The sequence below is a fragment of the Polyodon spathula genome, chromosome 11 (assembly GCF_017654505.1).
Source record: "Polyodon spathula isolate WHYD16114869_AA chromosome 11, ASM1765450v1, whole genome shotgun sequence".
Taxonomy (NCBI): Eukaryota; Metazoa; Chordata; class Actinopteri; order Acipenseriformes; family Polyodontidae; genus Polyodon; species Polyodon spathula.
In genome coordinates this window covers 6,667,844-6,686,949 of record NC_054544.1, presented here as the reverse complement: position 1 = coordinate 6,686,949, position 19,106 = coordinate 6,667,844, and the positions used below count along the sequence as shown (strand labels likewise).

The window sequence follows — 19,106 nt, the reverse complement described above, 5'->3', positions numbered from 1 at the left end:
TAAAGACTGCAGTAATTCCTTGCTGTTCACTTCATTTCACTTTCATTTCTCGGGAAGTCCCCAACCAAAACAACCTTGTGGATACATAACGCAGATTGTAGCCAAGGAGTTAACCGCCACACCATATTGAATGCAGCCGACTACCGGTAAGACAGTTGTTTAACAAAATGTTTGCTTAAACTTTTTGCATAACATTTCTCCTTTAATTAATTAATTAATAATTTGCACGGGGATTCTGGTATCTGCGCCACACTGTCCACATCGTGCGGTAGGCGCCCCACCTGAGCCTCACTCACTTTGTTGCAAAGGTGGCTATAGTGGGGTCAGGACATGATACACAGGACGCTACTTTATAGAGTGGCACAAAATATCCTTCTCTTGAGTCAAAGTGAAAACAAAGTCTGTAAAACTAAATAATAATAATAATAATAATAATAATAATAATAAATAATAAATGCATTGGACTTGTGACGTAGCTGTGCTAGTAATTAGTTTTTTTTATAAAATGCTTTGTTGTTACCCCGTTTAAAATTATGTAGTAATGAATCAGCTGAATAATGGTAATACAAAGCCAGGGAACTGTGAAGTGTATTTATCAAAGCTAAGACGATTTTAAACTTAAAGTAGGGGGGAGGAAATGTTCAGACTTTTAAACCATTAAAAGTTATTTGATTGGAGTGTTTTTTTTTTTTTTTTTTTTTTGTTAATAAACTGTTAGCCACTTTTATTTAATTAATCCTGTAACTTAAAGCGCTGAGTAATTATATGAAGATGGTCGTTTTGTAAACTAGACGTTGACAATAGTTTTGAAACGCCTGCGTACAAAGGTCAAGAGCAGTTGGTTACAGTCAAAGTTTCACTTTCGATTTCTTGTAAATGGGTTGTTTTTTTTCGTGTAAATGAAATCTTAGACTCTAATTCGGGATCCTGGAAAGAAGGTTAATTTAATTTCCAGTAAGTAAATACATTACGTGATTTTAATAATGTATTTCTAAAAGAATGTGTTTGGATTTATCAACATTCGTTTTCATTTTGCATTCTTCGTGAAGTGCAAAGTCTTGTTCTGCGGTTGGTAAGTTTCCTCGATAAGAGCCTGCTCTAGGGTTTATTTTCATTGCGTCTGTGTGAAAAACAACAGCTTTTTCTTGTTTTGGTTTCTTTAGTTTTTGGATTGTTTACGAATTTACTTTCAAAATCGACGACTGGGTTACAACTAGCACGTACTTGAGTTATCAACAGAAGACGGACAGGTAAATTATATATTAAAACGTTTTAATTATTTATTGTATACTGTTTTTTTTTTTTTTTTTTTTTCCTGATGTTGCTTACATAAAAAATTGACAAACACGTTTGTACAGGGTAAGCAATTGCATCGCGCTTTGTTCGACTTGAAACTTTAGGCTGTTGCTGGTAGTGCAGAATTATAATAATTCCTTAACTTTTGAGGAAAAAAGATTAAGCAGTGAGGCTTGCTATCTAAAATAAGGAACACAATGGCAAACGGATAACATCAGTGGGATAATATATGTGCCCTTTATTAAATGGGAGAGCCAGGGTCCAAATTGGCAACTTCAGTCAGGTGGCAAAATTCTGGGCTATTAATTACATTTGTCAAAGGTCAATACAAATTTAGAAAGGGCTGTTCCTTCCTTCCTGCCTGTCTGACAAACAAGGCCAGCAAGATCCGAGAACACAGACACAATTAAGTTGATAATGAGCAGTATAATAAGATAAATAGCACACAAAAAAGGGCCGTTGCATGAAGTCTTAGATTTACTATAGAGGACTTTTAATGATATCCAGAAGTATGTCATGTTAGTGCTGTATTATATTTGACCTCTCTCTCTTTTTTTCACCTACAGCTTTTTCAAAGAATAGTTTTTAAGGAGCGCATGATGAATATGAATGAAACCAGCATACAACTTCCAGTTGATGGTGAAATTGCACAAACTCTAAGTGAATCTGTGATCTTAAGCTATATTGTGAGGAGCAAATTTGGATGCGATGCTGTTCTTAAGAATGTCGAAGCTGTTGGATCTCACCTTGGAGCAAGATCTTTCAAACCTGAAATAAGGTACTCGAAGACACTGGACCAGGGAGTGAAGATCTCCGTCTGGAAAGATGATTTGACCACACACAAGGCTGACGCTGTGGTCAATGCAGCCAATGCTGGATTACAGCATTATGGTGGCCTTGCTGCCGCCTTGTCAATGGCAGGCGGGCCAACAATACAAGCGATGAGTGATGAAGTGATAAGAAGGAGAGGGAGTGTCTGTACTGGTGAAGCAGTGGTTACTAGCGCAGGGAACCTTCCCTGTAAGATAATTATTCATGCTGTTGGCCCTCAGTGCAATCCATCGCTCAGTAAAAGAGAACTGGATCATGCATCAGCTCTACTCAAAAAAGCTATATTTAGTGTGATGACAGAAGCAGAGAGAGAAGGTATTAATTCAGTTGCCATTCCTGCTTTGAGCTCAGGTTTATTTGGCTTCCCCCTGCCTGTCTGCGCAGACGTCATTGTAACTTCATTAAAACAATATAACATGTATAGCTCTTCAAAGAAGAGTAGTGTAAATGATATCCGCTTGGTGAATCACGATGATAAAACAGTTGCTGAAATGGAAAATGCCTGCAGAACATGGCTTGGCCCTGCAGATAACAAAACACCATCCTACAGCGGCGCTCTAACAGATCACACACCTACCCAATCAGCAAGTTCAGTCCGAATAGGAAATGTCACCATACATATAAAAAAGGGGAATATTGAAGATGAGAAGGTAAGATCTCAATTCATGTACATCTTATTTTTTTCATATAGATATATTCACAACATCTATATCTTGCATCTTGTTAACGCTAAACATCCACACGATAACAACCATGAAACAATAAACAACATTATTAGAGCAGAATTTAATATATTCATGCAAGGCTGCTGCCACTTTTAACATTTCTCAGAAACAGTTTTAGATACAAGCTTGTTATGAAAATTCCTTCTCTTTCACCTGTGACCTAATGAGTTTTTGATTTCCTGATTTAAAAAAAAAATAAAAATACTGGCTTTACATTCTGTACACAACTTTATTGTATGACAGTAATTTAACAAAGGTACCACGGCCACAGCTACAGTTAGGACCCAGTAAGACCAAATTGTAATGAATCAGTCCCTGTGAGGACCTAAGGGGCTGCTTAAACGAATGGGTGGGTTTTTACAGTTTTATTTCTGTTTTTACAGTTGGTTCACAGCATTAATGGTACAGCTCTTTTCGCATACATATATAACATGCTGTTTCCAATCTGTTGCACCAGAGCTGACGGTCCCCTTACCTTAAGCTGGGGTTTGAATTGTTTTTGAACAGTAATGTTCCTTTGTTTTTGCAGGCTGATGTGGTTGTGAATACAGTGGCAATAGATCTTGATTTAAGCAAAGGGACGGTTTCTCGTGCAATTCTGAGAAAAGCTGGGAGCCAGCTTCAGCATGAAATTAGAAAAAAAATATCACATACACAGTATGGTGATGTGATAACAACTAAAGGATTCCAAATGGGCTGCTGTTTCCTATATCACACTGTATGCCAGTCCTGGACAGATTACAGGTCATCAGAGGTACGTACTGTATATTAATTTAGAAATAGAAGCAGCACTTTGTATAACAGATTTCCAGTGTTTTAGTGTGTTATTTGGTAATATGTTTGTCTCATTCCAAAGAAGTGTGTTTATTGCCAATATGACAGACTGGGATAAGTGCAAACTGGCAATCTTTCTGTTTCCTAATAGGCACCTTTACCTCATTTCACTTGTAGGGGTCAGCATTACTCCTGACAGCAAGGCGTGTTTGTTACCGGTTCAGAAATCTGAACCCATTTAAAGATATCTATCTGTTTTAATTTTTGGAATGTTAAGAAACCATGTTGTTGTGAATAGATGTTAAATTGATAGTTGCTGCTTTACTTGTTATGTCGGCTTGCTTGTATTACACATACTGTTGTATTTGTTTTATTGTATTGGTGTTTGTTTCTACTCTAATGTGCGTACCATATATGAATGATGTAGTGGAGCATCATATTTTTCTTTTTTTATATATAGATACTTTCACGTATTGTGATGCGGTCTTTACGTAGGGCTGCTGAAACAGACTCGGTGAAATCCATAGCATTCCCTGCCATTGGCACTGGGAATCTGGAATTTCCTAAAGATGAAGTGGCAAAAATCATGATGGGACAGGTTTTACGGTTTGCTGAAAACCTGTATAAGAGCAGGAAACTTGATGTCTTCTTTGTTCTGTATCCACCTGATGAGGACACTGTCAAGGTAATGTGTTTATGTGGCTTGTGTTAGAAATATTTTATCTGTAGTTATTTAAATGCCATACTGGAACAGGAAGCAAATAATGCTACCCATCCTCCATAAAAAATAAGTTGTTACAAAGAATCTTTAATATACAAAAAAATAAAATCAGGACAGACTTCATCACACAGAGTTGTGAGGGTAAGGAATTAAGTTACCTAGGAAACGGGACATTTTTAGGAGTCACAGAGAACTGTGTTAGTGTAGTGAAGCAGATGAACACATTTTGTTTGTATAAATGGACAAATGCAGTTGTCATCAGTTGCTCGGAAGTATAGCTGTTTCTAAAACAGCAGAGAGAATTTGGCTTGATGGTGTTGGTCAATAACAGGTTTGTATATATTTATTAGGATGAATGTCTGTCCTGTATGTAACTTTACCTTTTTTTATAGGCCTTTGAGAAGGAATTAAAAGCCATTAAAGGAAAAGTAAAAAGTACTGATAGCAAAGATTTTGACAGCTTGACAGATGGTAAGCATACAGATTTCATCCTCCCAATTTCTAGTGCTGTCAATAAACATGCCTGGACCAAATAGTTCAGCTCCTGGGTAGCACTTCCTTATAAGCGGAGGTATTTCAAAAGTAATTATTCCGTCCTGGTATTTTAATTAGATATCAAAACAATTCTGCACTGTCATTATTCACAACCTATTTGTATTAACTGTTATCTATTGGTTTAGCCATTTTTGACATGACTGTCTCTCCAGAACAAAAGTGTTCTATATTTGTGTTTAGAGTACACTTTCTACTTTTTACTACTGGTTATGCAAAGAGAGAATTGTGTAAAACATTTGCCTTTTTGATAGTCTTGTCTTATCATGACAGCACATTGTAGTTCACAAAAGCAACACGAAAATGTTCTGCATTTACTTTAACTTATAGGGGTAATTCAGGTATTACATTATCACAAGGAGGGTGTCAAGGCTCTGATGTGATCAAACATTCATTACAATCGGCATTTAAAAAAAAAATAAAAAAAAAAAAAAAAAAAAATCATACTTGAAAAAAATTCTGTGTGTCATAGTAGTGGCGTGCTTTTGTATTTGAAATTATTTTCTGTTGTCTGTTAAATCTTTTTCTTTTGCCTTACAATATTTTAGAAAGCAACATATTGAAGGATCACATGTCCAGCTCACAGAGTACTAATAAGCAAGGACCATATGTTGAAATTTGGGGGAAAGATAAGGAAGCAGTAATGGAAGCAAAGAAATGGATTGGATGCACCCTGTTTTGTTCTCCGAAATGTCTCACTATTCAGAACAACCACATTTATTACTTTGGCCAGGAGCAGCATGATGAGCTGTCTTGTGTTCAATATATTTACAAAGTGTCCATAAAAGAGATGGTAAAGGATGGAAAAGCAAGTTTAGAGATTACAGGCACACCCCAGAGTGTCATAAAAACAGTGCTGGCAGTTGAGAAGCTGTGCTGTGAGGTGCAGGAAGAGTATGCCATGGCAGAAGAGAATGAGATGTTGCAATTCTTGGTCCAGTGGCGATGTGCTGACATGCCTGCACTGACAGAAACAGAGATCACTGGCAGTATAGAGAGAGCATACTTGTCAGTTAAGGCATCACTAGGCATTGCCATTAACGGACAGATGGTCTCTCTTAATTTCCGACAGCAAAGGGAGACAGCAGTGACAGACTGTGGAAAAGTTTTTGTAAGGAAATGTAAGTACAGGTGCTGGGTTTGTAAAAACCTTGTTTACTATTATTCCATGCAAATAACTGTTCTAACTGTAAAGTATGTTCTGAACTTCATGATGCAGACGCTTCTGTCATATTCCTAGAAAGGTTACGTTCATTTTATGTTTCTTATGTCTGTCTAGGCCTGTTGGATACAGATTACGCCAAGATATACACTATCCCAAAAGAATCGTTTTATCAGAGGATAGTTGAAGATTCTTCCAAAAATCAGCATAAAGAGAGAGTCCAATTGTATAAAAGAACTGGTCTTGAAGTTGTTAAGGTACATTAAGCCGTAAAATAAGTTGGTAATGTATACCGCCATGTAAAATCTTTACACAATAGGCTTATCTACTGACAGCACAGAAGAGCGACAAGAAATTAATAAGTGTGTGAACAAACTTAATGTTTTCCGATCTGTATGCTCAGCAGGCAAAACCAAATTCCTGTATCATTCAGTTAATCTAATGCGGTTTAGTGAGATTTCAGTGCCGACCAGTTAAATTTTAAGTATGTGTTTCATTTCTTTAGATTGAAAGCATAAACAACCCACTTCTGAGGATTCATTTTGAATTGAAAAAGAATGCTCTGGGAGGAAAAGCACAGACTCTGTACCACCGGGTCCCAGCACAGTTCTGCATTCCAGTGTGCAGGGCAGGATTTCAGAGGGTATATTCCCAGCCAGAAAGTATGTTTTTTGTATTCTTATTAAAACCTACCAGGTACATTTATATCTATTATATCTGTTAACAGTGCTCACTTCTGCACAAATAGTACCTTTCTAAACATACCATTCCTCCCCAAACTGGTGACATAACTTTGGTTTTTAAACCATAAGTATATTGATTATTGTTCTAACGACTGTCAAGAAAATATATACTAGTCTGTATCTGAAACAGATTAAGCCAAAAGTTAAATGGACTTGTTATTTATGTAAGATACACAAGCAAAAAATGTATTTTTGTTAAAACAATACAAAGGTAATGTAGGTGGATGGCATACAGAATCAGATAGAAACGTTTGTAAACATGAAGCTTTAATATTCCAATTTTCTTTTTCAGAACAAAGTTTGGGAGCTGGCCTATATTTCAGTGAAAAGCTTGACTTGTTGATGAGAGACCAGAGTAATGGTTTTGAGAGGGATGCAATGATTTACATCTTTGAAGCTCAGGTTGTGACTGGGAAAACCGGAGATGGCTCACAGGACATGATTGCACCCCCTGGTCAGAGTAAAGACCATCTGACACGGTATGATAGTGTTTCCGATGGAACGTCCACACGTGTGATTTTTAACAGTCGGCAAGCTTATCCTGAATATTTGATTACTTGCAGACAGTCACCTGCCTCTCCAAGATGAAGTGTTAAATGCCTTGCCTGATTTGAGATGTTCATTATCACATAGTTGTCCCTTAATATGTAACACTTACAGCCTTATTCAAATGATATTGGTCTTGGTAGATGTATGGTCAGAGAATCACTATTATTGAACTAAAGAAAAAAAATACTGCTTAATCATTAGATGCTTGAGAGATGTGTTGTGTGATTATTTTCTTGTTTTTCTTGGTTTGTTTTGTTTTTCCTTATGATTGTGTTAAGTGACAGTTCTTTCAAATGTAGAAGTTATTTTGTTAAGGTGGAAGTGATGTATTGACGACTATATGGTTCAAGATCACTGTTGGAACCACTTTTATAAGCAGTTGACAATAATAAAAACAGTAGCTTTGTAAGCCTTTCATACTATTTAGTGGTGGAATGTTATTTTGAATATACTTTTAACAAATAGGGGAAAATTGTAAAATGATATGCTCTTCAAACAAAAAAAAATAAAGTAAAATTACAATTCATTCTGTATGGTTTTACTATTGTGATATTTAATGTTGGTTTGTTTATACTAACAAACAGCAGCTCTTAAATTAGGGAACATATGTAACGTAATAACTGAGTAACTGTCAATGGTTCATTCTCTGGTGCAATATATATATATATATAGCCAAAAGTTAAATGGACTTGTTATTTATGTAAGATACACAAGCAAAAAATGTATTTTTGTTAAAACAATACAAAGGTAATGTAGGTGGATGGCATACATATATATATATATAATCATTGAGGAAATGACCTGTGTCATGGTGTTAATATGTAATTACATCAGTTATCAAGATGTTTTTCACAGGGCCATTTCTTTGTCGACAGCAGTTGCTATGTAAGAGCAGGGGCCATGGTTACCGAATTATTACAATAAAATTACTGTTTTCTCTTGTGATCTGAGAAACCAAGTCAGCCAGACAAAAGTGTACACTTTTAAAGTTTTAGTAATTTATAAAAGGTGCCTTTTGCGAGGATGTTTATAAACATAGGCTAGGAAGCACCCTTAAAAAACAATGTTTGCAAATCATCTGACAAGTCATGTATATTTGAATATAAAATATTATATAATGGCTGACTGTTAAATCAGCCAACTTATTACAAAGGCAGGACCAAGGAGCCGGATGGGTAGCACTGGTGTTAAATCAGGAAGAAAAAAACCCAACGCAGAATCAATATGGGTCAGAATAATGGGCATTATAATAGGGGCATGCTATAGCCTGCTAAATTCAGACACCAAGCAGAATAATCTGTTATACAATGACATTAGAAATGCGTGTAGCAAAGGAGAAGCCATACTAATGGGGCATTTCAACTTCCCCCATATGAAGAGCTCTTAAAATAAATAAATCCCTTGGGGTGGAAGAGATCTTTCCAGTAGTACTCAAAGAAATGAAAGGACTTAGTTATGTACCACTAACCGTCCACTACAACAGTCTCTTGAGACAGGGATTTTACCAACAGACTGGAGAATTGCAAATGTAATACCGATCCACAAAAAGGGATACAAAACTGAACCAGGTAACTACAGACCAATATCCCTGACTTCTATTATATGTGAACTTATGGAAACTATACTAAGATCCAAACTGGAAAATTACCTATATGGTAACAATATTCAGGGAGACGGCTTGATTTTTTTTGAGGATGCAACGTCAACAATGGATAATTGCAAAGCATATGACTTGGTTTATTTAGATTTCCAGAATGCTTTTGACCAAGTCCTGGATTAATGACTTGGATTCTGGTACAACAAAATGATCTAGACAACATTCAGAATTGAAATTGAAGAAAGAATCTACGAAAGACCTAGTAGTTTATGTTGACTCAGAACTTGACACATCTAAATAATGTGGGGAGGCTAGAAAAAAGCCCAACAAAATGCTTGGATATATAGTGAAAAGTGTTAAATTTAAATCGGGAAGTAATGTTAAAACTGTACAATGCATTAGTAAGACCTCATCTAGAATATTGTGTTCAGTTCTGGTCACCTCGCTACAAAAAGGATATTGCTGCTCTAGAAAGAGTGCAAAGAACAGCGACCAGAATTAGTGTGGGTTTAAAAGGCATGTCATGCCAACAGGCTAAAAGAATTGAATCTGTTCAGTCTTGAACAAAGAAGACTATGCAACAATCTGATTCAAGCATTTAAAATTCTAAAAGGTATTGACAATGTTTACCAAAGGGCTTTTTCAACCTGAAAAATGAAACAAGGACCAGGGGTCACGAATGGAGATTAGGAAAAGAGGCATTCAGAACAGAAAATACGAGGCACTTTTTTACAGAGAATTTGGGGAGTCTGGAACCAATTCCCCAGTAATGTTGTTGAAGCTGACACCCTGGGATCCTTCAAGAAGCTGCTTGATGAGATTCTGGGATCAATAAGCTACTAACAACCATGAGCAAGATGGGCTGAATGGCGTTCTCTTGTTTGTAAACTTTCTATATTTTAATTAATTTCACTTGTAAAACTAAAATTAGTTAAAATACTACAGAGCATTTCTGTTGTTGACTTAAATTATTTTAAAATGTGCATGCATGGTAAGCTGATACAAATGCACAATGCATGGTAATATAATTTACATTTCCAAAGACAACACACGTACAATGCTACAGAACATCCAATTTTTATTTTGCTATAGACTATTAATGCAATAATATTTCATTATCTCTACAAATATTCAACAAAAAAATGGTTAACACCTATTAATCTTTTCTACAAAATGTACAGTATTTAATTTGATAATGATTTTAAAAAGCCTGATGTGTGAGCCTAGTGCACCCCTGTGTAAATCCTATACTGAAAGTACAGTGCTCCCCCTTTATACTGCAGAACAGGTTCTAAGGCAGTACAGTCATGGCTCCCTTTGCCCCTTAATGCTATTACACTAGCACTAGTATTCTCGTTACAAGGCAGAACACAAACAGGCTCAACTATGGCTCCTGACCACAACGTTATAAAGGGCAGCACTATTTAGATCATTCTTGATACTTTAGGGAAACAACTAAGTACAATGTCATGGAACGTATAAACAGATTTAGCAAAGAATACACTTACTGCATTCATCTGCAACATTACCTGTCATTTTCTGATTTTAAACATAAAAAATAAGAGTTTCAGTGACTATTATTGTTCACAAATCAAGCTTCTTATTTTTTATTTATTTTTTGTAGGTTTCATGGCGTTAACTCCCAACAGTTTAACCCAAGGAATTCTGTCATAGTTCTGAGAACATTACATTTTAAAATTGTAATTCAGACACTGAAAGGGAGAGATAATAATATCCATTTTATCACATGGCAATACAATGGTTTAATAAAAAAAAAACGCCTTTCATATATATATATATATATATATATATATATATATATATATATATATAATTGCACACAGACACACACACACATTTTAACCAACTATAGAAGACAGTGTGTGCAGGTACAGTAAATACATACATGACAAGTAATTGAATTCGATGTTCTTAGCAGGGTTTACTTTATATCTGGAAAGACAGTATGTCATTATAAAAAAAACAGAAAAAGACTTTGTACAATCCATTAAACCTCAGGTATTCTTCTTATAAAGACAATTTGTACTGCAGTGAGGTATAATAATAAAATAAAAAAGAAATGTATATGAATTGTTGTCTAATTCAAGGCAAAATTAAAAGCTGCTGCCATCATTTCTTTCAAGGTATTTCGTAAAGTACAAGAACAATAAAACTGCCACATTATATCCTTCAGAAATATAACCTGTTACGCAACACAGTTAAAATGAATGGCTTATTGTAGCTTCTTTTTCACATTCAATTGTATGCAGCACACTGTGTGCACATAATCTAACATTACTTCAATTGTGCAATCATTGGGTTCACTTGTAGATGGTGCTGCTGTTTCTGGAACCAGCTTGGGACATTTTTTTTTCATGGAAGTCTTAACAGCTGGGATTATCAACAGGCTTGGTCACATTTGCAAAGTGAAATCCTAGTTATTTAAGTGAAAGTCACTCTGCTGCCTCTGGTATTTTTGTCTCATCTACGATTAGAGAATGGATTATGCCCTCCCTTCGTTTCCCACTGCTCACTGCCTTGATACAACACTCATGGTCTCCGATAGTAAAATGGGTCTCTGTGCCATCGTCAACAAATTCTCCCTGAAACAAAGTATATGTATTTAATTACACCGTGTAACAATTTTTTTTTTTTTTGTTCCTGGGTAGTAAGTGTTATTTCCTAATTGCTTATGCCTCAAAAGTATAGAAAATGGCTATTATTCCCCACAAACTTTGCTTTTGTGACCAGGACAGTGATATTTCAAAATATCACTATTTCCAATAAATCTCGAAAAACTACTCACTTCTAAATCTTTTGTAGTATTTTTGTATTACTTTAGTATAAATACATGTTAATTTGGATTCATATGTTTTTTTCTGACTTTATGTGAATGAAAAGACACACATTTGCCCGTTTTCCCATTGGAAATAGTGATATTTTGAAATATCACTGTCCTGGTCACAAAAGCAAAGTCTGTGGGGAATAATAGACATTTTCTATACTTTTGAGGTACAAGCAATTAGGAAATAACACTACCCAGGAACAAAAATTGTGTTACGTAGTGTTGTTCAACCCTGCCAACATGTAAAGATGTCTTTGATTTTTAATATGCAAGCTATCTATCAGTCTAGAATACATAGCAGAAGTATGAAATATATAAAAAAATAATCTCTCTGATACTTCAACAATTGCTGTGAGTTGTTTAGTATGCTACTAAATCACATAGCGTTATCAAGGATTTAAAGCTGGGATAGCCAGTACCTACAAAAGGTTATCAGAGAGTACAAGGAGGACCCGATAATCAGTACCTGTATCCCGAGCACTTGATCAAATGAATCCATTAAAAAAGACAAAAAGCTAAGAAATGATTTAAGTAAAGCTGAAGCATGCAGTGCTGTTCGCTATACCTACAGTGTGTATTACAGACAAAGGTGATACAACTGTTTGATAAAATGTATTTTCAACCAAAATAATTCCTCATCATTTCAAGTTCTTCTGAATAATATTCTTGAAATATAGGTGTAAAAGCACTAATATTTACTAGTTTTGTTTTCTTCTATTGCTGCATAGTAATCTAGTACTAAACAATGCTGTAAATAACATTTAATCAAACACAATTGTATTTATATACCTACCGCAGTTTCCATTTTTTTCCCATTGCACCATAACTCCATAGTATCTTTCTCTGGTAAAAAATAATAAATAATACATTTAGAAACCTGTACTTAGCCCAATTAAAATGTTTACTACAATGCTAAAGAAGCAGGATGTTGATGTTTACGGAGAATTTATACTCACAATAAAATCTGGAAAAGCTGAAACAGCTTTGCTATGGGAATCTTTATACCCTTAATACATGTCTTTGTAATGTTAATTTATTTTTCAAACCAGTCAGATGTCATACATTGGTGAATGTTCCTGAGAAAATATTGCATTCACTTTTTTTCACTTTTCAGACATTACAAATATCGATGCCATTTCCTGCCTAGAAACTCAATGTTCTTTGTCTTTTTGTCAATCAGCAATTATATAGATATGCATGGCATTTTCCTACTGTACACACCGAATAACCCACGCACATCAATAACAGCCACAGGCAAAAGCAGCCATGGAAACTTCCCCATTGTTGCCGAACCGGCAAATGGAAGCTGCGAGTCATCATCTTTGTTGATTTATTATGATTCTCACATATAAAAAAAGAAAAACACAAAGCAAAAACTTCATTCTAGAGGGCTACAATTCAGGAAACCTGCTGAAATAGCAATGCCAATCAGAATGGCCTTGACTGAAGATGCTATTAAAAAAAAATTAAATAAATAAAAAAATAATAATAAAAAAAAATCGGAAAGTTCAGAAAATGCTATTCAAGGGTCACTTGTTTGCTACGGGCCAATTGCAGTAAACTTCTGGTTGGGATCTGCATAAGGCTCATTTAACACAATATGTTTCAGAAATATGCGATCAATGACAATTTCCTCATGCAGTTTCCATGTGATCAGCTTAATGCCAATGTCCCAATGACAGAGAGGGGCAGCTTCAAAGTTCTCCAACACTGCTCACCCATATTGCTGTATGCAGTTAGTGTTCATAAACATATGAGTTACACACTGGATAAACCAAAATGTACTTACCTAGTACTATACGACAGTCCACTCCATCTAGGGTTATTACCCAGGTATTGGAGGTCTTGGATCTGTTTTCCATGTATTTTTTTAGACTTTTTCCATTGACTTCAAGTGTATATTCGTAAGCAAAGCCACTAACTGCATCAATATTGATGGTTGCTTTAGTTTCAGTTCCTCCAACACTGAAAGTTTCTTTTCCAACCAATTTGAACATCCAGTCCCTCCTTAGTACCTCCTGATAAAGAAAACAATAATGACGGCAACAGTGATGATGATATGGATGTAATGCCACCACATGGAAATAAATTGATGGCCGTCTTGCATGTTTCAAATGGTGTTAAATTCAAGGCCGACCTGAATCTCTCACAGCTCTACATTTGGCCTACCTTTCCATCCACATACACGACACGTTTTCCTGAGGTCGTCCCGTGCTCAAATTCAATTTTGTGAACACCGTCACTTAAGGCCACTTCCCAAACTGCCACTAGATCTGTCATCTTCTCCAGATGGCCGTAACGAGACCTTAAGTAAAAAAAAAAAAAAAAAAAAAAAAAACTTTCAAATAGATCACTACAAGTCACAAGAGTCACCTTTTTCTATTGTTAAATAGAGGCGATCCTCTCTCAAAGGCAGTGCCACATACTGTACAGCACTGAACAATATCTGCAAGTTCAGCAGCAAGTCTATTACTGTAAGAAGCTTATTGACGCAAAGATACAAACATATACATGCTCAAACTATACATGCTATACAACAAGGTTATGAATAGATGGAATGCCACTCCAAATAATGGAACTTGATGTCAGCGTCATTAACATCTGTGTTGTACTAAAACTGAGGGATAAAGAACACTATAGGAAATACTAAAGGTATAGTATAACATTTACATAAATTATTTGCATTCAAGATTATGATAGACTTTCTATTGTTAACTAAAATACAGAAATAGGATATCCCTTGACATATGTTTGTGGATGGTGTTTTCTGGAAATGGACACAAAGAATTCTGGATTTGGAAATCAAGTACAATACTTGAGCTAACGGAAATTATTCTTTCAGTGATCCAGATTAATTTTAGGAGGAGAAAAACTTTTTTTTTTTTAAACAAATTTATTGACTCGATCATTTTGTGTGGCTTACAAGATGGCCAAGTGACAAAACAAATGTGCAAATACTAGATGGTAGTTTATGAAAAGCAAATCTGAAATCCACCACAGCACCCTGTTAACAACCCCAAATCTAAAACTAAGTAAGCCTATTTATTATTTATACCTAGTAATAACTTTAAACCTCGATAGTTATCACATGACAGTTTACCTCAATTCATCTTCATACAGAATCTCCTCTTGGGAATCCATAGCAACTAATTGGTCAAGGTTTAGCACTGAATGAAAGCAAAAAAGTAGAAAGCCAAGAAGAAAGTCAAGAAGTTTCATGCAAACTTTTTGAAAATGTAGTCTAACAGTGACTTAACTTGCTCTTACCTGGCCTTTTATCTAATCTTAACACATGTGCTCTATATTATTGACATTAACTATTTTAGGTACACACTACTTAAGATTTGTTTTATGTTTCCCAAAATAAGTGGTTGATTAATGACAGGAAGAAGGCGTTGAAGGGGATTTCTTTAAAATACTGTACATATTAACAACCTAACAGTAAGCTGTATCTAATGTAATACTGTCACTATGTATATTTCATATTGTTCTGCACAGATGAAACAAGCATTTGATTTTTAATTGAATAAAAAAAAAGCTTGTAGTTAATTAGTGAGTTCATTTTGCACTTTTAAATGCTGCACAATGTAGGAAAGCAGTCGGCATCAAAGAGAGAGAGAGCAAAAATAAAAGAACATAAAAGTTATTCCCCTGTATTGTTTACAAGTACATCATTACTGATATTTACCTTATCCCTGAGAAGAAAAAATATTTCAGATATTGACTTCAATTTCTGGAGAAAAGGGGCCTTAATCACATTTTTGTGTAAAAAATATAATTAAAATCATGCCTGCTGTTTCCTAAAAAATGCACAAGCCTCAAGAAATATTAACATTTATTAGCCAACCAGCCTACTCACAATTATCCTACTGTAGCACTGGCTCCTGATAGGTTTTCATTTTAATCTTCAACTCAAAGTAAATCAGCTTAGTCTACAGTGGCCAGAGATGTCTGAAGTTTATTTTTGTTACCAGAAGTAGTCTAAAGATGTCAACTGTGGATTTGTAACATTCAAGACATATCTACCACTGTAGTTTTGCAAAAAGTGCAATCTAGAGTTCTAATTAAATTAGTTTGATCAAACATAAGGTTCAATGTAGTACAAGATAAGCAAGAAGCCCTGGTTATTGAGCAAAGATATGAGATTGCTTTTTTCTAAGGGTTTAGACTGGGATGCTACAGTTTAATCTGATCGAATGCTAATAAATGCCCAGGAACAGATGTATGTGAATTACTCTCTAAAGCAAAGTGTGCATTACTTACAGAAGGAATACAGAGTATTGCCTATATTCTTCAAATACATTTCACAACTGATTTCCAGAGCAGATACAAATTGTTTTATTGAGAGATCTGCAAAGGCATCCTGCTCTACATTTTTTTATCATGTGACCGTCACTAATAAATGTTAGATCGTTTCCTGCCAATAAATAAATAAATAAATAAAAAGCACCAGTAAATAAATCATATTTGATTCATTTGTATCTTCTCCCTACAGACATGTTCGCTAAAAATGATGAACCCTGACAGACACCGACTGGGCAATAAATATCTAAAACAACAATAATGATCCATCGACTGACTGAAGAAATCTCATATCAAATCCTCTTATACCCCTTTGTTAAAATAATGCTGCTGGGTCCAGAAGGGCTAACGGATACCTTGGACAGCCCAACAGGGCTTTGGCTGCCAAACATACAGGTTAGAATCCTAGAATGATCTGGACCAAGGGGTTATATACAGATGCAAACATAACATGGTCGAAGTTCATGCTTGTTTCATGTATGACCTTTGTTTTTTAAATGTGTTACACTTCAGCACTGAAAAACCAAAACGCATTGATTTTCTAAATACTTACTAGCTAGAGAAATACATTTCAATTGATGCAATACGATAAGTGGTTGAATCAAGCAGCAACTGTACTTTATTTACACAAATACTTTCCGTCACTGCTATGAACAGGTGAGTTGCTAGAACTTCAGTATAAAATGCTGTTTAAGCTAACTACAATAAAAGTATAGCAATTAGGTGAACAGCTGCAGTTCAGGGTCAAGAAATAAATAAGTATATAAAATCTAGCGTTTATATTAACCAGATAACAGATAACAGTTAAATCACATACTGTAGAAGAAACAACGTGGGGAATTGTAACGGTACGGAATTCAACGAGAATTATTTTAATCTAAGATGCGCTCCGTATGTTTATTTGTCAAGCGACTGCATTATTAATTACAGTAACGCTGTTTCATTACTGCGCCAGTACTAATGATTGCAGTGATATGGCTACACAATAATGTACACCACGATACATTTGCAAAACTAAGAGCGAAATGGACTGCTGCATCTTACCTGCTGCCTTTTGCAGGTCACACATGAGCTTCTTCTGATCTGTGTAGCGAGAGTAGTACTGTCACTATGGAAACTACAGCTTAGCTTCCACCTTTGCCAAGGCTTTGGTCTGTTGTATTTTTACACTATACAACTCTGAGTCACTATGCAAATCATTGTATGTGTGCACAGGAAATAACCAGCGTAAAGTAAAAATAAAAAAAAACGTTATCAGCTTCATATAATTTTCCTCAGATGTCATTGTAGCTGTTTACATTTTTCTAATTCATCTCCCACTCGCTCTACAGGATAACAGACAGCTGTCCCTCATCAGTGCCGTCATTTGTTAGCAAATCCTTCAGCGTTCTTGCGAGAGAGTCTGTTGCAATTGGTGAAGAGGGTCCTCAGGGTCGGGTGCTTAGTCACTTGATTAATGTGTTTATGGCGAAGCTGAAAGGCGAGTCTTTTTAAGCATGTGCCATTGTGTAGGTCTGTGGCTCTGTGACCAGCCTTGTACTTGCAGCGGCATCGCAAAGGTTTTTCGGTTTTAGCGTAGATGTTTACCCCTAACTTAGTCCTCTCTGGTAATGAAGGCACTTTCTACATGATTTGTATTTTATGCAAAACAAAACATGTTTAAATATGGGTAACATATTTGCATCAGTTGTATTCAATCTACTAAAATAAATAAACTAACAGTAGAAATGTCCTCATACAGGATTGTGTTCTTTATTTCCCAATTAACTTGTTGCTAACACTCACCTCTATATAGCGTTTGCAGTTATTTGTAGATCTAATTATATCTTAAATATAAACATTCCTACATAAAATGGCGAATAATTATTTAATTAATAAGGAATTTCAAAAATAGCGCTCCATCAACATATTAGCTTAAATACCAGGTTAGAAAATACAACTTTACTATTTTATTAAATGCAAAACACAGTAATGAGCCGGCTGTTTCTGTTACTACGTTCCCCTGCGCGGAGAAGGTTGGCTCTCCCGGTTTATCAGAGCTCCTCTGCTGTTTACATCCGCGTCTCTCCGGTCGCAGGTACTTTTTGCAGCTGCTCTGTCCGCGCGCAGGTCACGCAGACATCCAGAACAAAGGGTGCGTTCTCGAATCCCAAAGCAAGCTGAGCTGGCTGCGCGTGCGGCTCTCCGCAGACGCCACGTTGCTACTAGTAACGCCTTCTCTGCATATAACGTAATTGCATTTTATTATTTAATTTATCACAATGTATCACACATGGGGATTGCATTCATTTGCAGTCCATTCTAACTTATTTTTATTTTTTATAAACGTCCTGTAGTTAGTTTCTGGATTATCTGACCATACAGTCAGTTTGATGTCATTGATTAACATTAACTTTATTGTAACAGTATACATTACTTATCATGGAGTAGTAAATTATGTGTAATGTACTATTAATTACTAATTTATTATTACCTACTAACTATTAATTCATTTATTTACGTGGGTAACACTTTCAAATAAGTGTGTAATTCATGATGAATTACGTATGAACGAATTTATCTGCACGATAGATAAAATAGGAATTCATGATGAATACGCTTCTAATTCTAATAATTTAATTTTGTCTATAATTCACCATGAATTACATATGACCATACATTGATTTTAAAGTGTAACCATGTACTTAGTACAGCGTCCCCTGCAGTTTCCAAACAGCGCTGCGCTGGAGCAGACCCGTCCTCAAAACAGTGGAAAGGGGCATAGAGAACCACATGCAGGATTAGTGATCGTGGTAGCGCCATCTAGAAAGCGGGTGTGAATTACACAAAAAAAGTTGTATACAACTATTGTATTGTGAATGACAAACACGGGTACAGATATTATGCGTTTGCATTTAATTTTCAAACGGGACTAGTAAAACTATGGACGATATTCAATGCCAAAACAAAACTAAATACATACAGGAATATATAAATAAATGTCCATGTATTTATTTATTTCAACATGAA

The 19,106-nt window shown here is 35.5% G+C and overlaps 2 protein-coding genes across 4 annotated transcripts; one reads left to right on the top strand and one right to left on the bottom strand.

Annotated features, from left to right (window-relative positions):
• Nucleotides 1–9: 9 nt before the first annotated feature.
• Nucleotides 10–7,879, top strand: parp9 (poly(ADP-ribose) polymerase family member 9). Of its 3 annotated transcripts, none has more exons than XM_041263461.1 (10): nt 10–146; nt 1,164–1,250; nt 1,863–2,777; nt 3,382–3,606; nt 4,087–4,311; nt 4,740–4,818; nt 5,448–6,020; nt 6,179–6,318; nt 6,567–6,723; nt 7,097–7,879. In XM_041263461.1, the coding sequence occupies exons 3-10, from the start codon at nt 1,893–1,895 to the stop codon at nt 7,390–7,392; spliced, it is 2,580 nt and encodes an 859-aa protein (XP_041119395.1). In that variant the 5' UTR covers nt 10–146; nt 1,164–1,250; nt 1,863–1,892; the 3' UTR covers nt 7,393–7,879. The 3 variants fall into 3 exon arrangements, with proteins under 3 accessions (XP_041119395.1, XP_041119396.1, XP_041119397.1); XM_041263462.1 differs by lacking the exon at nt 10–146 and adding an exon at nt 794–954; XM_041263463.1 differs by lacking the exon at nt 10–146 and adding an exon at nt 984–1,072.
• Nucleotides 7,880–10,819: 2,940 nt separating this feature from the next.
• On the bottom strand, nt 10,820–17,798 carry LOC121323421 (fas apoptotic inhibitory molecule 1-like). The gene is made up of 6 exons (XM_041264482.1): nt 17,142–17,798; nt 14,896–14,962; nt 13,965–14,100; nt 13,585–13,813; nt 12,589–12,638; nt 10,820–11,553 (listed from the first exon to the last, which is right to left on the bottom strand). The coding sequence occupies exons 1-6, from the start codon at nt 17,164–17,166 to the stop codon at nt 11,404–11,406; spliced, it is 657 nt and encodes a 218-aa protein (XP_041120416.1). The 5' UTR covers nt 17,167–17,798; the 3' UTR covers nt 10,820–11,403.
• Nucleotides 17,799–19,106: the final 1,308 nt, after the last annotated feature.